Genomic DNA, 19,010 nt, shown 5'->3' with positions numbered 1-19,010 from the left:
CAGAAGTGACAGTCTCAGCCAGAGAAAACAGTCATGGATGTCTTCATCTGGTCGGCCTCATGTGTCAGTGACAAGTCTGCTTTGTAAGCACGGACCAGGTTCTGCACACTCCTTCCCACCCTGCCCATGGTACTTCAGGAGGCCTCCAAAGCACAGACGCTGTTGTGGGTCCTCACCCCATGAAGCTACTCAGATTCTGGCAGGACTCAGTCCAGTAAAAAGGAAAAATTGCACCACGGAGCTATTTCACTAACTTAGCTAAACTGAAAGAGCTTCCACTTAAACCAAAAAGATCTCAAAACCTCGTTCCGATCCCAGGAAAGCTCCAATCTAGACACACACTCCACAAAATTTAGGCTCCTCTGACCAATCTTTTGACACCCTGCACCCTCTTAGAGGTGGATACATCTCCAAGACTCCAAGTTTCTCCATCATACTACTTCTGAAATCCTAACACCACGTTTCCTCAGCTAACACAGCTTGCTAGCAGAGGGAATGCTAAACACTGTCCTACATGAAACATTAACGATCTCCCCAACAGCAGACTCCCAGCAGCCTGGTCTCTGAACGGTCAAACAATGAAGCCTTTGAAAACCCGATACCTGGGTCAAGCAAGGAAACGTGCCACTTCGCAGAGGCTATGAGGGTGTTTCCCTCTACTGTTTACCAATTCAACAATGGCAGATGCCTCCATATCATGGGACGTTTGGTAACACCCTTCTTATTACGGGCAATCACAATCACGTGCTTCCATCAGGTGCTGCCGTCACTCCCGCAGAGTTCACACAATAAACAGAACTGACACACGGAGGACAATGAACATCTTGAACCAGCTGGTAGTTTCGTGGAACTGTGTTCCAGCCGAGCAATCTTGTTAAATCAGATCTCATTCTCTAATGAGATTACAAGGTTCGTTAATAGAGGTAATCCGGTAGATCTCATAGTCTTGGAACCTGGTAACACATTAACTTAACAGCACATGGCATCCCTTTTCTAAACAATTCATTCTTTTACAGTGTACGGACGTATTAAAAACTGGTTCCCCATGATGTTACTGTCAACATAAGCTCTAATCCTGTAGCGGACTTCACAGCACTGATATGGGGACCACTGCCAGGTAACTCTGGTCTCAAATTACAAATGTGGAAGTAGATACGAAACCCTTACTGAAAACAACTCCCAAGAGTGGAATCACAGAAGCTAGAAGAGGGGATTACCACACAGATTGAGCCTGTTCTTGTTAAGACTCAATAGGAAGCACAAGGTAAGAAACACTTTTAAACACTGTGCCCAAGCAGCAGCAAGTGGGAGTTTCTGCTACACTATCTCCATCTTCTCACCAGGGAGACTTTTTACCCGTGCAAACCTTTCAAAGCCGCGGTCACCCCCCGAATGCCCCAACTTCGGCCACAGGCCACTAACTGGAGGGCTGATGGAAGCCCAGCCACCAAGGCCACCAGAGATCTCTGTGGCATTTAGGCCTGAAAAACACAGGACTAGTCACCAACTAAAGTAGCTGACATCCCTGCTGGGGGACAGGCGCGCAGGGAGCTGGGCAACGCCTGCAAGGCAAGGATAGAGATGGGAACGCCGTTTCTTTGGCCACTGAGAGGACGAGCCCAAGCAGTGGTGCTGCTGCCAGCGCCCCAGAGCCATCCAGCCCCCTGTCTGCACAATCCCCCCATGCTAGGGGAGGTCTACCAGCCCTGCGAGAGGAAACGGCCGGGCAAGGGGCACAGCCGTCATTTCGTGGTGGGCTCCCACTCAGGCCCCATGGTGGTGGAGGGTTGTGCTGTCAGGTGTGACAGGGACACGGTGGTCTGAGCCCCGCTCCGCTCCTCCAGGTAAGATGGCGCAATGCCAGGGCCACTTCTCCTTGCCGGGACCCTGCGAGGGGGCGGGAGAGAGACCCCCACCGCCCCCAGAGCGGGGCACAGACGGACCGAGGCCCCTGCCCGCGGGCACTTACAGCGGGGGGGGGGTGGGGGGGGGAGCGCACCCCCCGGGCCCACATGGGACCGTCCAGAGTAACGGGGGGGAGGCACACCCCGGGGCTCTACCAATGCGGAGGGGAGGGAGACCCCCACCCCGCAGGGGCCGCCCCATCGCGGAGGGGTCTCCCCCACCCCATTCGGACGGCCCCCGCTGCAGGCGGGGAGACAAACCCAGGCCGGCACTGGGGCGGGGGAGGCACCGCGACGCAATCCCCTCTTTCTTCCCCCCCAGCCATCGCCTCAACGCCTCCTACCTCCGTCCGTTACCGGCGCTGCCCCCGCCGTTCCGCCACCGAACCGCACCTCCGCGCACGCGCGTCCAGCGCCCTCCCGACCCCTCCCCGCGGCCGGCTCCGGCCCGGCGCCATCTTGTGTCCTGGCAAGTGAAGCCGCCCCCTGCCGGCCGGCCGCCATCTCGTGTGCGGTCACCGCGCCGGGAGTCACAGAATCGCCTGGGTTGGAAGCGACCTTTCAGACCATCGAGTCCAACCACGAGCCTAACACTGACAAAAACCGTCACTAAACCGTGTTGCTAAGCACCACGTCTACACGTCTTTTAAATACCTCCAGGGATGACAATTCCACCACTTCCCTGGGCAGCCTGTTCCAATACTTGATAACACTTTCAGTGTAGAAATTTTTCCTCATACTGTGAGAAACAAGTTCCGGTCCGAATGAAATAGGCTCAGGCAGAATCCTCTGTGAAGCACATTTTTATTCACGTTCTTGCAAGAGCGGGTGACCTAGCAAGTAGGCACACTTTCAGTTCTTGAAACACACCTTTTTATTCCCTAATCCCGTCCGAATTTTTCCCTCCCCTGTTTCCCATTGGTTGGGTACTCCAGGGTTCACAGTCTGTCCGAGGCGCCTAAAATTCTTCCCGCATGTCCTGCCTCTGTTTACTTCTCTTTATGCTACACCTAAAGAGATTATCTGACTAGTTTATTTCTTTCCTTTTTGGTAACAAAAAAATTGCTTAATGTCATTAGCCCTGGTTAAATGTTTGACTACCCTTCTAGAAACTAATCCAGTAGGAATCAGTTTGTCCTTTTGTCTGTGTGATAAGAGATGTTCTACAAGCCTTTGCTGGAGCCTCTTTGTTTTAGTCATTCCCTTATCATGTCACCTCTGATAGAAACAGCTTTTCTCCTCTGCAAAAGCAATACCTGCCTTTCTTACAATTCCCAACCTAAACCTCCCCTGGTGCAACTTGAGGCCGTTTCCTCTTGTCCTATTGTTTGTCACTTGGGAGCAGAGACCGACCCCCACCTGGCTACAGCCTCCTTTCAGGCAGTTGTAGAGAGCGAGGAGGTCTCCCCTCAGCCCCCTTCTCTCCAGGCTGAATAACCCCAGCTCCCTCAGCCATTCCTCCTAAGACTTGTGCTCCGGACTCCTCACCAGCTTCACTGCCCTTCTCTGGGCCCACTCCAGAATCTCAATGTCTTTCCTATAGCAAGGGGCCCAAAACTGGACACAGTATTCAAGGTGGGAAGCAGCTGGAAGCCCCCCCAGCCTCCTGCAGTTCCTTGGCTGGGCCAGGGTCCTGCCACTAATGCCAAGGGGGACAGAAAAGGCATGGTGGCCCCAGGTCTGGTCCCCCGAGGTGCCCTCCAGCTGGCAGGCCACCACGGGACCTGCCGCCCCTCACTGTGGGGCTGGAGGAGAAATGGGGCTGGGAAGAACAAGATGCCCCTGGTGAAGGCAGCTGTGCCCGTGGTGCCTTTTCACCTCAAACACCTCAAGCTGCTCCAAGGGAGCCTAAAAAGAGCATTATGCCAAGCCACAAAACGACAAAGTAGAAACAAAACAACAAGCATGGCTGCTCAGGGGCAGGTATCCTTCCCTGTAACGCATCAAATGCCCTACTTGTCTCTGGTCTTAGTCATCAGCTGCTTATGCTTCTCTCCCAAGGTTTATTTACATTATGTCCCATACATTTCAGAAGACAGAGACTGTTGTCCTTTATTATTTAAGGTCTCTGGAGCTTTCTTTCAAAGAAGCAACTCCTGTTTTCAGTGTAAGCATCACCTTCTACCCCTTACCACAAGAGTTGTTCCTATTCAAATATTCACTAACTTTATCAGGAAAAATTGAGGCAAAAACCTAATTGCTTCTACCTTCACCGCAACAGTTGCTCCCATCCAAACATTCACAAATTTCACCAGGGAAAACAGGTGAAAGCCTAATTGATGGATTCAGAAAAGTACCATTGTATCCTATTACTTCCCAATATTTTTGTGTATTAGACTTACTACCAGCTACCTAAACAGGTTGTTATTATTTTTTCTTTTTATAGAAGCCAGGCAATTAATTGCAGTCAACAGGTTTTGTAATTACAGAGTGATTTGTAGGTATTTAGCTTCAGCTGTTGGGATGTCCTGCAGCAGAGGAAGGCAGTCAGTGTGCCTGAGGAGGGTGCTCTGCTGCAGCGGCGGTGCTGAGCCACCATGAGCTGACCTGGCAGACCCAGTCACCCTTTTCACACCTGGGAAGGGACTTGTATCCGTAAAGGCCCACCACAGCACAGGTGCTTACTCTAAGGTAGTGCTGATGGGAGCCATTGGTATGGCTTCTTACTTAATTACAACCTGCTGGATGAGCAGTGAGTATAAAACCAGCTTGGCTCTCTATAGCTGAGTATGAACAAAAAGCTGGGGAGGGTGAAGTGAGTTTAAAGTAGGGGCTCATTTCTAAAGTGCTCAGTGGTGGGCTCTTTTTCTGTGCTATCCAGTCTGTAGCGTTAAAGTTTACAGCTCTTCTTTGAATGTTCCTAATAGTGTTTTTCTGCATTAAGGAAGAACCTGAAGTTTTGGTAAGTGCTTTTGAGGTTTTTGTTGGGCTGGCTTTGTGTGCTGACTTAAGCTGTTCCTTTACCTGTGTCTTCTATCCTTGCTATGCCTGTGTTTTTATGTTCAAACTCTATTTTTTTTCCTATAAGACATCTTGCTAGCTAAGGCATGTACCTTATATTAGCTTTAGTAGTCTTGTCTATAGGCAGCTAGGCTTAAAGGTCCCTGTCTGAGCATGTAACATAACTGCTGAAGGAGAGAGCTTCCTGTTGCTTTCCTTAGCTACAAGGGCATGTTCAGACAGGTATTGCAGCCCTGGTTACTACAGAAAAGCTTCTGTGAGGTGTTATGTGGTATCTGAGTGCATCTCCTGGCTCTGCACATGTCATTAAGGTACGTCAGTGAAAAGAGACCATAGAAAGCAAGCTGCTTTCTTCTTTATTAATCCCAGGCTGTGTACTCTACTGTTGCCTGCTCCTCAGTTAAGTGAAGGCATCATCTTGGCTGTTTTTTTTTTTTCCAGTATGTGAGTACATGCACACTGAGCAAATGTCTGTCTCTGTTTTCTGCACTTCAGATTAAAGACTTGCTTATGTTGCAATGTTTTACCAGTTACAGTGGTAAAACAGTATGAGTGCTAGCTTAAATGTTTGTAATAGTGGTGTATAACTGAGGTATTCTGCGCTTTGCTTGGCTTCTTGAAAACAGAGATGCCTAAATCTCTCTGGAGACATTGCCTCTTTCACCCCAGCACATCTTTTCTTTTATCTAGTAGATGCAAGTCCACATATAGTAACATAACTCAATTGGGGCATTGATTCCTGCCAGTACTGTAGCCTGTAACTTTCCTAGCATCTTCTGCTTGTGAAAGATACTAATGTAAATTGTTGTTGTTGTGTGATGATAGGGTTTAGACACTTTAGTTTGGGAAAAATGACATAGAAGGGCTTCTCTGAGTGATTGTGTTCTTGGAAACACAAGGTTGCCTTTTGATTCCCATTTAGAAAAATCAATAATGTTTCTTGTGAGCTATGTTCTGTATTGTCTAAAGACCATAACACTATAACAGAAGGTAGTTGGAGTCTTCTTTAAAAAAAAAAAAAAAAAACAACAAAAAACCCCAACCAAACCCCAAAATGTATTACAGAGCCATAGATCAGCAGATACTACAGCTGTTTGCCTCAGGGAATGCAATAAGAGCAGTATTCCCATGGGTAATTCTAGCTCGGGTGTTTGAACTTAAGCTAGAAATACAATGTATGTTGCTGTTGTAACAGAAGGCATTTTTATACACTAAAGGGATAATATGTAATACAACCCCAAAGTCTGGATAATCTGTTTCCTGCCCTGTCCCACCTTTTGGTGTGTTGATTGCATGGGAAGATCTAGTAAAAGTGCATAAGAAGCTATGCCTTGCTTGCTTCTAAACAATACAACCTCAATACAGGATGCACAAGAATGAGATCCAAGTGTATTCACATTTTAACTACTTGTGTTTTAAATGGTTTGCTGTGACACTGGACACCAGTGTTTGTCAACAGTTGTAGGAAACCCACCGTGAGCATGACGCCCCTCTGGAGACCAGGCTGTGTAACCAGCTAAGGCCTTTGCAGGATGTCAGGAGACCCTCCCAAAGACACTTCAAGGGCAAAGACTTGTAATCAGCCGCTGAGAGAACAGGATACTATGAAAGCACAAAAACAGTGTGCAAAATATTTTGCTCTGCTATGAAAACTGCCTGCCTGCAAGATAAGAAAGTGCCTGCAGGTAACTGGAGCTAGGCAGAAGAATCAAGGCTAGGGAATTATTTGTCTTGGAGTAGGTGAAGTAAACGATATATAACCAGGAGGAACCAGATAATTACAAGGGTGTCCGAAGCAACTCTTGCAGGGTAGAACCTTGCAAGGCCACCCGTTCCATATCAGTAATACCGTGTAAGGCTGAGATTGACAAGGTAGTGATATTGGAAATGCTAGACTTGATTAGGGATGTAGCAAAACTGAGACCAATGGGGAAGAAGTAATTAGGGGTGGGTTGTCTTTTTGGGAGGAGACTGGCTGGAAGAAGGGAGGCATGAGCACGACAAAAAGGTGGATCCTGAAGTGAGAGAAACAGAGAATAAGGTATAAAATGTGATGAAGGAAGGTGGGCTTAGCTGACTGCAGGAGATATCTGCAGATAGTAGTGAAGCCTGAGGACCCAAACCCACTGGGATGCTGGAGTGATGCTCCTTGGACAACTTGCTGGACTCTCCATCAGGTCTATGTTGGAAAGGCTTGGTGTGGGAGGGCAGAGCAAAGAGGGGTAGACTTGCACCCTGGTACTAAGTGGCGTGGGAGGGAAGGGTGACGTGCCTGTAGCTCAACAGCGGTTGTGTGTAGTTCACAAGATTTGATTAGTAGCATCATAGTTGTGTGCAAAATGATATAAATAACCAGGAGATATTAGTGGTGTGTTAATGAGATTATTGATCATTCAGTTGATCTGTTGGTGTGATTGATGAAAGTTAGTCTCCTGAGTCAGTTGTCTCAAGACTGCAATCTGAAGGGGAACTGCTGGGCAGAAGAAGTGACAGCTGGAGGCTTGTCTGGGCTCTCCCAATTTGGAAGCTTGAGCTAACTGATACTGAGATCTTTTCTTTGAAGAAGAGAGTGTGTGGGTTGAAATGATGGATATCAGATGAATTCTTGAGTGAGAGGAGGGGGGACCTGTTTGTGCAGCCTGTGTTTGACAACGGAGGGGATCATTGGGACTGTGAACACTGTGAAGTGCAGATTAAAATATGCTAGTTTAAAGAAAAAAGTAGTGTCTAGATAGAGAGCTGTGTCTTAGAAAGTGTTTAGACCAGAAAAAGGTGGTGGCTTTTCAGAAAAAGAGCTGACTGGGATCCTGAGACATGGAGCACAGAGATCTGACCCTCAGGTGAGGAAGACCTCTGATGCAATGCATGCCTGCAGTGGTTCCTAGGAACCAGGTTCCTAGGTTCCGGGGTGGTAGTGGGAGCTTTAATAACAGAAGTTAAGCTATGCTGAAAGGAGGACATGTCGAAAAAAGAGAAAGCTTGGAGTGTGTCCAAGTTCTAGACCTTGGTGCAGCAGACATCTCTGCCCAGGGAGAAGCTGAAGGGGTGATGGTGTTAGGATCACCTTGTCAGCAGACAGGGGTGGTTTCCAGAGCCCTGCCTGCTGATGCAGTGACCCTGTGGTAACACACACCACATTTTATTCTTGGCAGTGCAGCTGTTTCAGGCCTGCTGTGTTACTCAGCAGCTGCAGTGAGAGTAGGAGTGGCTGCTCCAAACATCTCTGTCAGCAGCAAGTTGCATTTTGACCGCTATTTGAGCAGAGTTATGCAAGGGGTGGCTTTTAGATCACTGGAGTCAAGTAAAGACTTGCTCTGTGATGACTAGGGCTTTTCCTGGTGTTTTGACCTCATACAGAGTCTGGGCTTTGCACAGACCTCAGAAATAAATGCCAGACCCATACTAGATGTCAGTGCTTTCTGGGAATGCTGCTTTGAATAGCTGAAACAGATCTACTCCCCCTTCAAAAGGCCTATGTAAGGGGTGACTGACTGTAATGCATATTAACTGTTATTTCTGCAGTTACTAGTGCCAGTTGGAGCTCTTTTCTTCGTGGTGCACTAGTAACAGCAGAGTTCAGAGGACCAGGGTGAGGACTAGGGTCTTCTGGCTTCAGAAGTTAAATCTTCCCCCTTGGTTGAGCTGAAGGGATTATTCCTGGTGCGAGAGCTGGAGTGGTTCTGAGCCCATGTCTTGGAGGGCAGCATCAAGTGCAGTAGGTTTTGCGCAAATGCCCTCTTGGCAGGGTGGCAGCTTGCTCCCCATGGAAAGGGAGTTGGTGTGTCTGAGGTCCTCTAGGCTGCCATTCCAAAAGGAGATCTGGTGTCAGCTGTGCCGATGGTATCTTTTCAGTTGGCTCAGGCAGCTGTAACAATTTGGACAGTGGAGTAGTTTCCTGATGGAAGGGTCCCTCCTGTGGTATGGGGGGAGGCAGGATCAGATCTCCAGCATTGCTGAGAGAGTTCCTTGGACTGGGTGAGTGGTGTGGGGAGTGAAGGCAATGAGGCTGCTTGTAGTTCTTCCTCCAGAGCTAGTTCTACCATTCAGTGTGCCAGAGGAGCAACTGTGCTTCTTCCTGGCTGAAGAGCCTTGGGGACCAGCATTCTTTGCACTCTGCAAAGCCTACAGACTGGTGCCTTGCTGCTCAGGGCTGCTTCGGGCTCCTCAGCTGTGCTGACGAAGCTAAACTTTTGTTAGGCTCAGAGATGAGCGGGTGAAGGAATTGGTCTAGTCTGTAGACCTGGACTGCTCATCCTGCCCCAAGGTGAGGGTGTCACCCCTCAGCTGCTGCTCCTGACCAGCTCTGTGCCCTGGGGGCAAGGCGGGGGGAGGCATCCATCTCCATCTGCCTGCTGCCCTGTGCTGCTGCTTGCTTTGATCTCACCAAAATAGTTCCTTTTAGCACAAATGTACAAAACTGTATGGATTTGTGGGTTTGTCCTGTTTCTACTAATAATGTGTCACACTTCTAATTTCTTTCAAACCCTTTCCACCTTGTAGTTTTACTGATCTTTGAGGAATCATTAACTTTTTTTCAAAGTACCTCCTCTTTTCTGCAAAGTCTGGTTTTTCTTTGGTGGTCTGTTTTCAAGCTGCTTTCAGTATCAGTTATCTTCCTTTATGTGTTACTGCTGGACGGCATAAGGCAGTGTGGAAAATAGCTTTACTCCTTTTCTGAGAAGCAGAGGCTGTGTGTTGTCCTGCCTTGCCAAATTTTCCATCTAGGAATATCTAAGAGAGGATCTGTGTAAGGAGACACTGGCGTGTAATAGCTGCCCAGCTCCTGGCACGCAGTGCCAGCTAAGTGTGCAGGAAGCAGGTTTTTGCTATATGGCTTTACAGAAAACGAATTTTTCTGAATTGCATGCAGAAATCTGTGACAGTGGTGGCACTCAGGGTGCAAGTCTGAAGCTGAGAGCTCCTCCTGAGCTGGCCTGCTGTACCACCTGAGCGTGGGAGCTGGCAGAGCCTTCTCCAGGCTGTGCTCGGTGCTGCTGGAGAGGCCACAGGGGTGCAGTGTGTGTGCAGGAGAGGGACAGAGATGGCCCCACTTCATCTCAGCCCACCACACAGCATTCTTATCCTTTTCTAGATGCTACCAGAGCTTGTCTCTTCCAAGAAGTCAGCCCTCCCCCCAGGCTGTGCTGGGCTTTGCCGGGCAAATGGGAGGCAAGACCTGTTCTCTGCAGCCCTGGTTTGTACTGCTGTTAATCGGCTACTGCCTTGTGACACCTTGTTGTACTAGGCATGATGTAGTAACCGTTTGTGGAAGTATTTAAGTGCTCCTTGGAGCGCTTTGCTGGTACAGTGTGGGTTTGCTTTTCTCTTGGAGACCGCAGCAAAAACCTGTGGTGCTGTTTTACCTTTGGGGCTGGGGAAGGGAGTGTGTGCAAAATCCAAAAGTGCTTCCATGATTAAGCAGCACTGGTGTGGGAATCTGTTCCCCTAGGTGAAAATCAAGGCCTGAAAGGACACAGCTTGTAACAAACTATTGCACTTCCCTTGAATTCCTATGTTGCTGCCAGGCACGTCTGGCTGAGTGAGAGCATCCCTTTTAGGAAGGCAGCCAAGTGCCTCTGTCTTACAAATCAGTACGGTGATGGAGGAGCAAAGCTATAGTGTTGTGCTGCATGGCTTTCTGTGCTGCTCTCCATCTTCCCTAAGGAGTATTTGGGAGTCTTCTGGGTGAGTCTCTCTTCAAAGACCTCAAATGGAGCACCATCTTATGTTGGCAATACAGTGGGTGGAATTGACAAGGAAAAACAAGCAACTTCTTTGTAATCCTCTCCCATACACTGTTTCCAGCTACTAGGATGCTGGATAAGTGTGTGGGACACTGATACCAGAACCGTGGAGGACAAACCTTAGGTTTGAGGAGGTTTGGTTTTAACCTCTCACTTCCAGAACAGTCTGTGATGTTTTGGTTTGGGTTGTTTCTTTTTTTCCAGGGAGGCTTTTGCCAAAGCTTTGTCAGATGGCAAAAAATTTGCAGAATCTGCTCAAAATGGGGAGACTAACTGGAAGTAACTCATGACTACTTCATCACTTTGGTTAGAGGAAAATGTTGCTTTTGCAGACCTCATCCCTGTACCCTTTGGAGTTGCTACGGAGCAATGGCAATAGACCTGTGGTTTTTGTGGGGTGGGGAGAAGAACAGGGCAGGAAGAAGGCCAGGAAGAAGAGTCTGAAAGCTTGGGTGCTGGAACAGTGGAGAGGAAAACTAAATTAGTGGGATCTCCCTGTTCTTTTCATTTGGGAGCTGATCACAGGGCGATGGCATGAGGCAAGAATTCTCTTGGTTGAGACTTAAAGTAAAATAGATGGCCATGTCCTCTTCTGTGTGACAAATGTCTCTACAGTTCTGCTGGCTTGCAGTATGCTCCCCGAGGAAGCATCTAAACCTGTTCAAGCTGCTAGCCTGACCTGAGGACCCAGCTACCTTTGGCTGCTGCTTCAGGTGGACAGAAGGCTTGGTGACACTCTTTGAACTGCTAGTCTTGGTGAAACCAATCTCTCCAGATGTGCAAGATACTTGTATGAAGCTCCACATGTTGGATACTGTGGCACACCTTGTATGTTGGTCTGTGCCCATGCTACAGTCAGACTCACTTTAATCTAGCTCCTAGAGAATATGCAGTCTGGCATGGACTTGAGTATTTATACTTTCCTCTGTTTTCTGCAGCTTACCATGGGTTTTGTACTCCACAGCTACCTAAACAGAAAGCTCCACAAGTTCAAAGCTAGCTTGGGTGACAAAGCTCTACCACCCTGAGACGTGTCCAGGAAAACCATGCTCGTCTGTAATGCTAGGAAGTAATTTCTTCTGCTTTCGATGCTAGAACAGCTCTACCAGCCCTGGGCATTTCTGTATTAACTAGTGGTGGATTCATCACCTGAAGTAACTGTGTAATAGAGTGGTGAAACAAAATCTTCTCTGTACTTGAGCTATCAAGTGTACTCTCTAGTTTTGTATTGCAAACATTTCTTGATTGCTCCATAGCAACTCTGTCTGGGTCGGCTGGCACTAAAGCACGCTTTGCTTGGCAGATCAAGTATTTTGGGAGCTGTGGTGTCAGTCTCCTCGACCTGCACCAAGATGTGTGAAGAAGGAGAGGCCTGGCCAGATGGCTTGGTGGTGGGTAAGGGAATTGCTGGAGTCAGCTTTGGCAAGCCTGGGAAGAGATTGAAGTATCACATTTTCACCAAGCAGAGATGATGACCTCATTTCAGCTGTTTCTGACCTTCTTGGGAATTTTCTTTCCTTTTTATTTTTGTGTGCCTGGCTTCTCATTTGCCTCCAGCCAAGTGGGGTTGAACCCTTTTCCAGGAAGATCAAAACTGCTGGAAAAGTTAGAAGGGAGAGGCTGCCTTTTCTCTTGCTGTGGCCTTTCTTACTAGGTTGGTCCCTTGTTGCTCTCTGCTGGCAACCACAGCTCCCTGTGCCCTGGCTGGGGAGGCTTGGCTCCCAGGCACAGACAGCGTGGTGCCTGCATATCCATCCTTCCAGTCTATGCCACCAAGAAGCTGGTGCACATTCATGGCTGTCAGGACCAGGGAGGCATTTAGCAGAGCTCACCTCAAGCTTTAAGGACTGTTTTGTCCTTTCCTGCTCACAACATCCAGGTGCCAGGCAATGGATGTGGTGATTTTTCACAAGGCATAGCAGAGCTTGAAATTGGAGCAAGGGAAGAAAGTGGATAGTAGCCTGAAAAGACAGGTCAGCAAGGATCTCCTCTCCTCTTCTCATCATTCAGTTGCTCCTGGAGAGCTGGAGGCTGTTGGATGTTTACTTCCAAAGCCAGGACAGCCTCTGGCTGCTGGCTCTGGAGAAACAAGAGAAGTAGGAGCAGGTGAAGAGGAAGGGTAGAAGAGATTGAGGGTTGGACTCTTTCCTCAAGGGGCAGCAGTAGGTAATATCAGTGTTTGGGGTTGTTCTTCTTAAGCATCTTGCTTTTAATGCCTTTCAGCCATCAAGTGTCCTAACAAAAGATCACCCTTCTGGCAAACCCTGTTTTCCCTGAGGCACTGCCTGCTCTCACTTCCCAGTGAGTGTGGGACAGGGTCAGGCAAGCTGGTGCTGGTTCTCTGAAAGCCTCCTCTCCCTCGTGTACATGTGGATTTGTCACACCCTCTCACAGCCCTGCAGAGTCTAGCAGGGCTTTGCTCCAGCTGTGGTCTCCCAAAACCTGCCTCTGGAAGCTGAAGCGAGCCTGAAGGTCAGTATGAACAACAGGCACTGGTGTAATGGTTGGGTAAACCACGTTGTCAGCCCCTGGGAGCACAGGGCTGCAGCTCTGGAGGGGCAGGGCAGGAGCCTTGTGCCTCCTGCATACTGAAATGTTGCTGCAGCACACCTGATGACTGAGAGCAGTGCCATGCCCTGCAAGCCAGGAGCTGGGATTCGGGCCCTTGTGCTTGCAAAGGTAACTCTGTGCCAGGGCAGTGCTGAGAGCTGGGTGCTCGGCACAGGGGGAGAGCTCTGTCCTGGGGGCCAGAGAGGGACAGGGCAGTGCCAGGCAGCTGCGCAGTGGAGCCCAGGAAAGCCAATGCCAGTGACAGCCCCAGCCACTGAGCTAAGACTTTCCCTGATGGTTTTGCAAACCTCCTCTGGGGCTGTAAAGTATTGTCTGCACTGTGCCGGCTGTCAACACCTTCCTCCGGGGTGATCTGCTTCCAGGGAAATATCTTCACTTCTGTGGTCAGACATGTGACAATGCTGCTCTGGAGCACTCCCAGCCCTGCTTAATCCTCATCTCCCCTGTTATCTCTTCAGTTTGCTTCCTCTTGTGGGCCATCCTGCCTGGCTGAGCCACTGGCTTGTTCCACACATCATTTTCCAGTGCAAAATCAAAGCAATTAATAGCTGCTCTTGGGCTGCCTTGTTACTAAAACCTGAGTGATTTAGATGACCTGTTACGCCCTTCTCCCCCAGGTGCCAGGAAGGCCCAGGAGCACTGATGCTGCCAGCCAAAATGCTGGGTACTGCATCAGATGGTAGATGGAACACTTCTAACTTTTTGAGGAAGAGCTGGCCATCAGATAGACAAGAACAGCTTCCCTGGGGCTGTCCCAAGCTGGCATGAAGCAGCACACTGTGATCCAGCCAGAGGGGTAAACTGGGCTTGCTTTGTTTCACTAAGTGGATGTGATAGCTCTGTGGTCTCTCTGCAGATGATGGCTCTGTGGAAATGATCCTGTGGATCTCAGTAGGGATACCAGGCTGAACTGGATTAAAAGAGGCAACGAGACCATTTTTTAAGAGGAGACCATTTATTCCATTTACCCACCTTGTGCTGCTATTGATATACAATACCCCCTCTAGATTTTTGTGGTTGTACTGAGTAAGTTAGGCAGGCAATGTGTTTAGAAACTAGCTAATAGTCTCATATCAATAAAGGTCTAACAAAGTGTGCTCATACAGGGTGCCGTGGAGCTCCTTGCTGCAGGAGGCTCAGCTCTAACCTCTTCAGAGTGGTCAAGCAAACTCGGGAGAAGTTTGGGAGCCCTCAAAGCACAGAGGGGCACCAAGGCTTCAGTCCTTGCCTGGACTAAAGCAGGACTGGACTAAATGCAGGAAACATTGCAGTGCCTGCTCTCTTCCTCCCCAACACCTGCTAGTGAGCTGGGGAGACCTCAGTCAAAGTTGAGCTTTCTTTACTTTGCTTGAAGCTGTTTGAACCTTTCTTTGTAAGGGCTTTAACAAATTAGGTTGAACTTTTTTTTTTTTCCCCCTCTCCTACCTGGGGAGGTGATGGTTGTGATGGGCTTTGGCTCCTAGGCTGCAACTCTTGTTTAAGGGTACTGCCAGGTCTTGTCTAAACACTCTAGTGCTGTTCCCCTGCACAGGGGGTAGACTTCTAGCTCTGCACCCGTGGCAAAAGCAGGCTTGTGCTAGTGCAGATTATGAACCTCAAGGGACAGGAACAACTTGTGCTGGCTGAAAAAAGGAAAACCTCCATTGTGTAGTACCCAGTGTACTGTCTGTGACAGGCAGGTTCTTAGGGGACTGTCAGTTTTCCTGTTAGGCTGGAGGATAGCACTGGACTGAGGGATGAGTTTCATCTTACCATCTTGGTTCAACACCTGTGTGAGAGGCAGCTGTAGTTGGTGCTGAAGCAAAAAGCCTGTAGGATCTGAACTCCATAGAAAAAAAAAAAAGGCCTTGCTGCCTTTAGTTCTGTGTGTGGCCTTTTCCTGTCTTTGGTAGCAAACTTTTTCAAAAACTCCACGCTTCCCTTCCTGCTCTTGGGGAGAGTACAATGAGTCACGGGAGGACATTGCTTAATACCCTGGAGGGTGCTTGGATTGTTGTATGATGAGGGCAGGCTAGGAACAAATTCAGCTGTGGGTTAGAATTGCTCAAGGTAAATGCACACTTAAATGTGAATGATAACTAGTGAGACCGAAACCAGATGCTTTTACGTGAGAGCTTGTCAGAAGAAATGTAGATGTGCCTGGATTTTACTCTAGAAACAAACAGTAGGCACAGCACTTTCTTGCTTATCAAAATAAAAGCAGGGCTTTGGGAGGATGGGGAGATGGTCAAGAACAATTGAAGATTTTTTTTTTTATTTAAGATGTCCTTGTCTGGGCAGGATGGCGCTGAAATGTTTGCAGCCGGGCTGGGCTGTGTCCTCTTTCCTCTCTTTGCCTGCTTGCTTTATTTTTGGACTTCTTTCATTCGTGCTTGCCTTCCCCATTTTTATGCCTGCTCGAGGGTCTCTGGCTTCTTGCAGTCTGTCTTGCTGCCTCCCAGCAGTGCAAAACCATGTCACGAGGATGTGAGGCTATGTCTTCTGCCCTCGGTGGTTTTTATGCCAGCTTGTTCCCATCCTTGTAACTCTGAGATTTGGATATGTTAGATGATGAGCCTTGCTGAGCAGCTAACAGGCAGTCACTGGCAATGTGGCTGCTCTTGTTCTTGGCATGTTACTGCCCCTGCAAGCTGCAGATGTAGGGAACTCCTTTTATTAATTAGTTGGTATGCTTACAGTGCTAGGTATATCTCCTTATTCACCCTGGTTCTGGAATGTATATAACCAATGTAAATTGTTTCTCTTCCCGTCCTGTCTTCACAGCTTTTGAGACTCAGCAACTGCTCTGGATAAATATCCCCTGTGTAAACTCCAGCTGCTGTACCATGTACCAGTCTGGCTTTGTGCCACGGGAGTACTACCCAACTGTGATCCCACCTTCTGCCTACACCTACCCACCGCTGCGGACTGGGAGAGCGGAAGACATGACCAGCTCTGTGATGTTCCCTCCCATCCACGTGCACAACTTCTACAGCCGACCCATCACCTTTGTGGTGGACCGGAATGGCTACCCTGACTATGGGGGAGGTCAGGTGGATTATCATCATCTCTACAGTGCTTCCAACCCCTACTACCGTCCATACTACACCTGGCACTTCCCTCCTGTGGTTCCCATCCCTCTCTACAATCCCTATGCAAACTACAATCCCTATGCTGCCTACCAGAGGTCAGATCAGTATCGAGACACATGGCCAGAAGGCTTCACAATGAGAGGGGAGCTTCAATGGGGGAAGCTTGGGAAGGTGTTTGGACCAAGGAAAGACCTCCCAGAATTTCTGAAGGATGATCTCCGGAGGGTTTATGGCACCTACCCACGGACCAACATCTCTATAACCTACAGGAAAGGGGAGTTCTTGGTCAAGGGAGACCCCAAGGTAGGAGAACAAGAATATGCAGTGGAAAAAAAAGTCATCCAGCAAGCTATGACTGCCAGTGCTAGTGAGGCAGATGATAGCAGTGAGGACCGGAACCGTAAGAAGAAAAAGAAACTAAGACGTTGATGTAGTCAAACACTTGAAGGACAGATGCTCCAGAGCCCTCATGGGAGCCAGTTGGCAGCTGTTCTTCGTGAAGCTGGCAAGTAGCACGAGCAATGGATGCGACCACTCTCTTTGGCTTTTAACTGCTCCTCTTCCTCCACAAGCTTACAGCAGCTTTACCCTGTTTCATGCACGGTGCCCATCCTGTGAAGAAACCACATGGCACTTGGTCTGTCAGATCAGCTCTTTGGTCCTGGTTTTGAAATGAACGCTTGCTTTCCATTGGGTTGGTTAAGTGGTCACAGTCAGGTGGGGGGATTTCCAGACAGCAGCCCTTGATTAGAAGATGGGCCTCTTCCTACCCTGTCCAAGGGAAGGTCCTGGAAGCTGGCTCCCTTCCTGGCACTTGGTTAAGGAGATCAAAGCAGGATTTCCTCCAAGCTGGGGGCAGTGCAGGTGCCAGAGGAAAGAGGGGTCCTTGAACACTGTGAAGAGCAATTGTCTGCATATCTTGTCACTGTTGTTTTATGACCATACCATTGTGCTTAATCACCATGCGATGCCTGTATGCAGCACTTCCCTACATGCTGGTAGAAGATCCCGGTGTCCACATCCTCTCACGCTTGGTAACCTGGTGCTCGGTTCTCCTGGCCACATGTCCTTGTTGAAATAGCTGCCTGAGACCCTGCTCTGGGTCTGACTTGGCTCTGGTTGGAGGCGCTGGCTCACCAGCGGGGTTACTGGATTTGTATGAACCACAGCACTTGGTCTCTTGGACCAAGCACAGCTTGGTTTCTTGGAAGGGTGGACTTCAGACAGTTGTGCTGGAAACCTGGAGGGTTGTGAGGGGCTGGGTCTGACTTGCTTGTAAACTGTCCCTTTTAAATGATTATAAATAAACAGTAACAAAAAAAAAAACCCAAACCAAATGCAAATGCTTATGTTTCTGTTTTTTAGCTATCTGACAACAGTCTCTCCTGTGAACAACTTGCAACCTTTTTGCAAAGTTGGGGGTGACTTCTGACCTGTTGCTCTTGCCCAGCCCTGGGGGGTTATTCTGCTTGCTCTGTTTGGCAGCACCCTGCCTTGCCCTAGCTTGTTGTCTGACTGTTTCCTCTTTGGGGACCAGCAGGGACTTTCTAAGCATACACATGAAAAAGGGGACCTAATCTGTCCCCCTGTAGCCCCCATCTGATGTGCCACATGGGAGAAAGGCCTTGTAATGCAGGAGGGAACTGGGTGTTCCCCATTTGCCTAGCAAAGGAGAGAGCCCATGAGGGTGACCTCGGAGGCAGCCCTTGGTGGCTCTGAATTGCTATAAAGTCGAAGGAAGTGGTTGTTTTTTTAAGTTAATGCAACAATTTCTGTTTGTTTAAACAATTGCCAGAATGTCTTGGCAACTCTCTGGTTTTCCCCTTCTCTAATCAGCTTCTTCAAAAGGGGTTAACTCTGCTGCCAGATAAACCTGCAAGAGGCTGAACGAGGAAAAACTGCTGCAGAAACCTCGCACCGAGCTGATGTTCCTTGGCTGTGGGACTGACTGCCAGCAAAGGCCTCTGCTAATGACTGTTGGCCCTCGGTTATCTGGTATAGGAAAAAATACGGATACCTCTCTCTTGTATTTACTCTTTGGCTAAGCGTGGTATCCTGCACAGGTGGAGATGTGCAGTTAGCTGTCTGCTGATCTTGGAGCAGGCGCAAACCAGCTCTTCTTGGCAAGGTGAAGGGGAGCGTGGGGTTTGCCCCATGGTGATGATCAGATGCTATGTAAATTACCAGGACTTACATAATTTATCCTGAATGCCACTCCTCTGGCCAATAAGTTCCTGGTGGCAGCTTTGCACCATGTTATAGTGGAAAAGGTCCCCAAAACTCAAAGCAGGAAAGACAGCCTGTTGCCTCCACAAAAACTTTCTCCAAATACCTGTCCCTGCTGGGGACATCCCCAGGGCAGGCAAGGAGGGAGCGGGCACAACCCTTAGCTTTACCCGGCCCGTCCTGTTTATCTTCTCCCAAGTTTTGTTTGGTTTTGCTGCCTGGACTCTGAACAGGAGATTGCTGGGCACACCCAGGCTGTTGTTCTGGCAATGTGTATTTTTAGCAGAGGTTTACAATCGCATGCAGTACATCAGGAGGCAGCAACGTATTTATTTTCTCTAGTGCCATTTCACTTCCACACAGAAGAAAACATTTTGTAGTCGGGCTTTTTGTTTTCCCTTAAGGAAAAGCGTGTCACAAACAGTCGCTGCCTCGAGCAGCTCTCTGAGCGCAGGGGGACTGTGGTGGCCGTAACTCACCTCCATCCTCTGGTCTCCGTGTGGGAACAAAGATTTTCACATTCCTCGGAGGAA

At 48.8% G+C, this 19,010-nt stretch overlaps 1 protein-coding gene across 2 annotated transcripts; it reads left to right on the top strand.

Moving 5' to 3' along the window:
- The first annotated feature begins 1,697 nt into the window (after window positions 1–1,697).
- On the top strand, window positions 1,698–17,551 carry C6H10orf95 (chromosome 6 C10orf95 homolog). 2 transcript variants are annotated; one of them, XM_054205222.1, is made up of 2 exons: window positions 1,698–1,844; window positions 15,944–17,551. In XM_054205222.1, exon 2 carries the CDS (start codon window positions 16,006–16,008, stop codon window positions 16,678–16,680), a length of 675 nt encoding a protein of 224 aa, XP_054061197.1. In that variant the 5' UTR covers window positions 1,698–1,844; window positions 15,944–16,005; the 3' UTR covers window positions 16,681–17,551. The 2 variants fall into 2 exon arrangements, with proteins under 2 accessions (XP_054061197.1, XP_054061196.1); XM_054205221.1 differs by lacking the exon at window positions 1,698–1,844 and adding an exon at window positions 12,837–13,081.
- Window positions 17,552–19,010: the final 1,459 nt, after the last annotated feature.

Source organism: Rissa tridactyla, chromosome 6 (assembly GCF_028500815.1).
Source record: "Rissa tridactyla isolate bRisTri1 chromosome 6, bRisTri1.patW.cur.20221130, whole genome shotgun sequence".
Lineage (NCBI taxonomy): Eukaryota > Metazoa > Chordata > Aves > Charadriiformes > Laridae > Rissa > Rissa tridactyla.
The sequence above is the reverse complement of the archived record's forward strand: the minus strand, read 5'-3'. Positions and strand labels throughout refer to the sequence as shown.